The sequence below is a fragment of the Diadema setosum genome, chromosome 2 (genome assembly GCF_964275005.1).
Source record: "Diadema setosum chromosome 2, eeDiaSeto1, whole genome shotgun sequence".
Lineage (NCBI taxonomy): Eukaryota > Metazoa > Echinodermata > Echinoidea > Diadematoida > Diadematidae > Diadema > Diadema setosum.
Window position 1 is genome coordinate 29,582,519 of NC_092686.1, and position 6,418 is coordinate 29,588,936.

General features: G+C 38.0%; 1 protein-coding gene across 1 annotated transcript in view; it reads left to right on the plus strand.

Moving 5' to 3' along the window:
- LOC140246257 (ATP-binding cassette sub-family C member 9-like) overlaps positions 1–6,097 on the plus strand; it is a 76,606-nt gene extending 70,509 nt beyond the window's left edge. Inside the window, exons 27-31 of the mRNA XM_072325716.1 lie at positions 1,522–1,630; positions 2,959–3,062; positions 4,270–4,403; positions 4,927–4,989; positions 5,960–6,097. Of these exons, the coding sequence (XP_072181817.1) occupies positions 1,522–1,630; positions 2,959–3,062; positions 4,270–4,403; positions 4,927–4,989; positions 5,960–6,097 (548 nt within the window). The remainder of the gene's footprint in view (positions 1–1,521; positions 1,631–2,958; positions 3,063–4,269; positions 4,404–4,926; positions 4,990–5,959) is intronic.
- The last annotated feature ends 321 nt before the right edge of the window (positions 6,098–6,418 follow it).

Here is a 6,418-nt window from a genome sequence, read left to right on the forward strand (position 1 = left end):
GTTTGCGTGCATATTAGTTTCGCAAATTTCGTGAGAGCCAAGTTTCGCAAAATTAAAATGTATGTGAAAGTTTTTGTTTACACTATATGCATTGAATGTAAGAGGCAACTTGCGAAAGTTTGGTGCTGCAAAAAAGGCTGTCATCTCCAATACGCGAAAATTTCATGCTGCAAAATTATTGTGTTTTACAGTAGTTGGTCAGAGTGATGCAGTGTGCTATATATTGAACAGTTTTTGGTATTTGACTATGATTTCCCTTTGTCTTTTCCAATTCTTATCACTGCAAAACAACTACCTAAAAAATAGAAAGTGTATTCTGCTTCAAAAGAGAATAAAATCTTCAAAAACTAGATATGAGTCACATTTATGAATCTAGAACAAAGCTATATTTTGTTCAATATCTCTCTATATGTATCCACCAGCAGAGGTGTAGTAATAAAGTTATTACAATGAAAAGAGCATCTACTGTATTAGGGTCCTTATAGTATGTGTGTATGTACATATGTACACAATTACTTATATAATACATACATACAAACAATAGGGCCCTAACGGGAGTATGTGTCAATATGTGACCTGCTACAACAAAAGGATCCGAAAGTCAGGGGATGACAATTTTCAGAAAGTGAGTTCCCTTACTCTTCCACTTTAATTTTTGTATAACATGACTCATAAAAGTATTCGGTTGAGGAGATATCAATGATTTTATTAGAGCATGTCGAGTGGGTTAGGCAGGGCTCTACACTAACTTTTATTATTGGTGGCCCAAAGGCAAACATCCGACCTTTTTTGGTGGCCCAATCGGGCCACCAAATTCTTCATTTCTGAAATTTTGGTGGCCCGACGTGCGTTTTTGGTGGCCCCGGGCCACCGGGCCACCGTTAGTGTCGAGCCCTGGGTTAGGAATCAGCGTTTCGAGAAAACTGCCTTTAAAATTTTCCTTCCAATGTTCTCAATGATCAAGGGGAGGCAAGGCAGTGTTCAGCTCTTGACAATAGAAGGTATCTCCTAGCAACCTCTGAAGTTCATTCAAGCTTAGCGCCAGCATTCTATGCACAACCAAACAGTAACGAAGATGCCATGCACTGACCAATTAGATCACTACTTCGTTGCTACAGGCAGAGTCTAGCTGTGGCGCTAAATCCAAATCTTCAGACATGTTTCTGTTCCGTTGAAAGTCGGAAAATCATTGCTCAGAAAAATGCTAATTTCTTGCCTTTCCTTGATCATTTGGCTTCGAAATTTGAGCAGATGATATATGATACATTAGACTGCAAAATTATGCCAAAAACAGAAATCCAAACGTTTTGACCCATTTTGATGATCTGATTTCAAACTCGATTTTAGTCAGCTCAGCTGTCAGTGACTTCGTAATCCTTTGGTTGTGGCGGGTCACATATATTTATGGTATACGAAGTATCTTGAGATTACATTTGAATTTTGGTTGGACCAGAGGTCAGTAGTAATGAGATTTGAATATCTTTTAGCTTTTTCTTTTGTGTGTTTTTTTTTTCTCCTAAGGTAACATCTTGATTGATGGCATCAACATTGGAATGCTTCCCCTGAAGGAGCTGAGGAAACGACTGGCCATCATTCCCCAGGACCCGGTTCTCTTCACTGGGACCATTAGGTTAGCCTTGCTTTCATTCCCAGTGGTCATTGACCTCGCTAATTAATGGAGGGAAGGGGGTGAGGGTACTTTTGATGGCTTGTCTAGACATGTATGTCTGTGGACCAAGAAAGTGCATGTTCTTCAAAGCAAATTTGCGTGAGAGTTATTGAAGGTTGAAAAGTGACTGTGTGCTTTACTCTTTGTAGAAATAAGTCTTGCCATTTAATATCAGACTTATATTACTTTTAAATGTTTAATAGAAAAGTATATTTAGCATTCTGCCATTTTTTTTTTTTTTAGATTAATTTTTAGTGTTTAGCCGTTTCAGGCATACAGAAGTAGTATGCAGTAAGTGCCATTCATTCATGTTGTGTCCTTCCTGGCTGTACAGCATAAAACATACAGAGTTGCATGTTCAGGTCATAATATGTGACCCTGCATCACAAAACAAACAAGAAAGTTGCCAGACATGAAATTTTAGTTAAGAATTATTATATCCTGAAAGAGCAGACTCTAAGCTTTAAAATGATGCATAACTCAAATCAGATAGACTCTCCTAACATATCTAAATATTGGAAAGAAAGCACACACTAAGGAGAAGTGTGAACTGAGAAAAGAGGCTCTGAAGTACAGTCTATTCAAGCGCTTAATCTTTACCAAGCCGTGCTGGCTGTGCAATGAATGGGACAAAAAACAGGATGTAAACCACCGGATTAACAACAATGAAATGATTATCAGATTTACTTGAAATTAAGCATGCCTTATTACCAAATTCTGTCCATAATTAATGCCAACTTTCAAAGCAGTAGCATTTTCCTTTCAAAAGTTATTACAGTTGAAAGTGAAGAGTGTACAAGGTTTTTAAGAAATGAAAAGGAGACTCTAAAGACACACCTAATCACACTATTCTATCAAAAAATGTTTGAGATAAACTGCTAAAAAAATTAACTTTCCTGCCCGTTTTATGATCCCAAATTTTAGCATAATGTAGAGGAAGACTTGCTCTTCCAGAAAATATGAGAAAGTCAAGATCGGCTAGGTTGACCCATTTCACCTATTTTCAGTCCTCTCACAAAATCAGTGTGTGCGACTTTTTGTTCGTTTTCTGAAGCACGGTCACATATAATCCAAATTCAACCTTAACTCACTTGATTCTCTGTGTCAGTTTGACACACTATTGACATGCTCTCTGTCTGTGCTTAAACCCGTTGAGGATGAGTCCCGAGTATACTCAGGCAGGTGTCTATTGGCAATGTGTGTTGTAGGAAAATCAGCCCATCCTTAATGGGTTAATGAGATGAAGATCCAATGAGTCTTTTTTCTCTGCTTTTGTTTCCACTGGACAGATTTAATTTGGACCCTCTTGGAGAGAAAAGTGATGATGAGATATGGCAGGCGCTGGAGATAGCTCAGCTTAAGGCTGTCGTCACTGGTCTGGAAAAGGGTTTAGGTGAGTTCAGCAGTCCAGAGCTAATCGATTATGAATCTATAAAGTTGCTGTTTCTGATCTGCAAACCTGCTGAGTGAAAGACAGTCAATGGGTGATTGCAAGGTTGATAAGGAACGAAAACAGCAAGCAAAAAGGGAAAAAGTACAGGGAAATGAGAGTTCCTTCACAGCCAATCAGAATCTTTCATTTAAATTGTCAGTGTCTTGTGTATTAAAGGGGGTTCTCAGATCAGTCAGCTGAAATGTCACTTTGAAATGTCCTTCAGGCATATTTATAACACATGCCTTATGTTACGAGGTATGATTTAGGGAGTAATGACATTCTTTCCTCAAGTATGGCTTGCCAGTTTTGCTTTGTATCATTCTTTGATCAATATTTTTGTATGTTTCCCTCTGCCGTTATGTGTTGCCAGATGCATCATGTTTTGGGGTTGTCTATCCCTCCATCCGTCAGCCCCTAATTGATCTGCAGTACCTGATATGAAGGTTTTTCATATGAAACTTTATAGGCAGACCAGTACATGTATTACAAGAAAAAGATTCTGTGAGAGAAGTTTAGGCCATTGGGTCAAAGATCAAGTGACAAAATCTACACAGGCATATTGATTACGTTAGTGGCATATCAATTCAAAATGATGAAAACAATCTCTTGGTTACTCTTTTGATTTACTCAGGCCTATTGATTATGTCTGTAGTATTTTGTGGAGGTACATGTAAATGCAGGACCCTGAAATTTTCTGTGTTGTGAAGTCTGTAGAGACTACTGACATGCTGTATGTGTACAAGGTTTTATGATAACTGATCAGCAATCTGCCAAGGAAGAGTTTGTACTGACAGTCTTTTACTGGACTTTTCCACCTGTATGACATACATGTACTCGATACTGTCTGCAGTCATAAACTGTGTTCATTCTGCTCAAGGGGATATGAAGGATCTGTGCGATGATGGCTCCTAATGTTTAAAAAGTCTGCCGCACATGGCTTTCATGAAGGTTTAACCAAGCTACTGCCGGGCATATATTGCATCCCTCATACAACAATCAGGGAAGGATTGATGTTCTGCCAGTCTGAGTGATTTCTCAAAAACTCGAAATAATTTATTCTGAGTAGGAATATTCCACTTTAAAGAGAAATTGGCATGATGAGAGCATTTCTGTTTTCATATTTTCTTTTGCCCCATGTCTGTTACTTCTTTGTCTGTGTGAATAGATTCTGAGGTCTCTGAGGGCGGGGAGAATTTCAGCGTGGGTCAGCGGCAATTATTTTGTCTGGGACGAGCATTCCTGAGAAAGACAAAAATTCTCGTCATGGATGAAGCAACAGCATCTATCGATTTTGAAACAGTGAGCTCGATTTCTGTATCAGCATTTGGTCTTGTCAGCAAGTTGAACTCAATGTGACTACTGTGTTCATATGGTTTAAGTGTCTGAAATTAGAGTAGTAGGCAGTAAGAGGAATTAGAACATTCACATAAAAATTGAAGTTGCAAGCATAAGGGCAGCTCCTTCAAGCTAAATGTTGAATTTCGTTCTTTTTTTTTTCAATGAAATGTTTTGTCACTAATTCCTAGCATCTGAAGGTTTATTGATTAACTGGAAAAACTTTTCTCCAAAATTGCCAGTTTTGCTGATGATTTTCATTTAATAATAGTGGCAGTCTTGATTATGGTAGACTTCTCTCAAAGTGATTCTTACTTTTAATAGGTAAGTGGAAATCATGTAATCCCGTAGTGTTGTTAGGATCTTGGAATAAGGAGATATTTACAGATTTGCAGAGATTTCCTTGCAGCAGCACATGTGAACTGGTGTTTATGATGTGAAAGAAGCAATCGCCATGGCAACATCTTCCTCATTTCTTTATTGGCAGGATTGCATCCTTCAGCAGGTAGTGGCTACAGCGTTCCACGATAGGACAGTGCTAACTATAGCTGTGAGTTTATTTCATGCTTTCTTGTATGTCTAGCACAATACCATACTTGCCAACTAGTAAGATTTTATCAGATTCAGTAAGAATTTTTACGTTAAAAATAGCAAAATCAGATTTTTCTGTCAGAGAAAACAGATTTTAAAAAATATTTAGATATACCTTTCATGTGTATTTTCTGAAGATTTGACCGAAAGTAAGATTTTTAACTTCAGTTTGCATATAAAATAAGATTTTTGCAATCCACGAGTAAGATATTTCATCTTGAAATGTTGGCAGGTGTGCAATACAGAACCATTACTGGTGTATATCAAAAAAGCGCTTTCATTATATTCACTGTGACTTCGAGCATCGCCCGACAGTTTACACATTGTGTTTGATCAAATGACGTGAAGAATCTTGCCTCGAACGAATATGAAATGTGTTTGAAGATGTCAAACCCCGACTGTCAATATCATAAACTGGATTGTACGGTACCATAAGTCATTAATCAGTGTGTGCATTTGTGTTAAAGGCATAATTTGCCATTTGCAGATGAAACAATAACCCAGCATTAGTGCTTTGAAATGGTTCTAAAATGTGAGTTAGGGATAGAAACAACCAATGTAAAAATTTGAATCCATAAAGTCGATGTTAAGTATTGTTAAATATACAAAACGTGAACAATACTTGTAATAAAAATGTTTCCAGACTAAACCGTGTACAGTTATGGTTTGTTGAGAAAAATACAGATACATGTGTATCTCCTTATATTTTAGGCTTTATTGCACAAATTTTATATGAAAGGACATTTTGTGGCACAACAGACCTACACTCATGCATTAAATGTCATATCATGAAAATGTTTTAAATCACTGTTCCCAAAGGTAAACTGGACCTTTAACATAAACACATAGCTAGTTGTATCCCCCGGCATGTATCCCTCATAGCCCTTACCATTGTCATGTAAATGTCTCTGTACTCCTCTTACCTCCAGCACCGTGTGTCGACCATTATGGACTCGGACCGCATCCTGGTCCTGAACGAAGGCAAGGTGGCGGAATACGGAACACCGGAGGCCCTTCTGGCCAAGGAGAATGGCATCTTTGCCTCGCTGGTGGCTGACAACAAGTGAGGGGGGCAATTTCACCCCCCTTCATCCTTAACATTTGGCATGTGAACATCAAGAAATGAAGATGAGGAAGTGGTTCCTCTTACCATTTCTGAAAACACCTCACAAAATGCAAATGTGTTATTTCTCTTTTGCAAAATGAAAATGACCTGTTTTTGAAGAGATCAAATCATATTCTGATCGAAATGGAATGGTAGGCCTACTCTAATTTGGTGTGTATTAAGTGGATGTATCTTATACAGGTTATGGTCTGTAGGTTGATTGGCAATTGTATCAAGTACTTCTGAAATCGACCACTGCAAACTGTGTCATTGGATGATGATG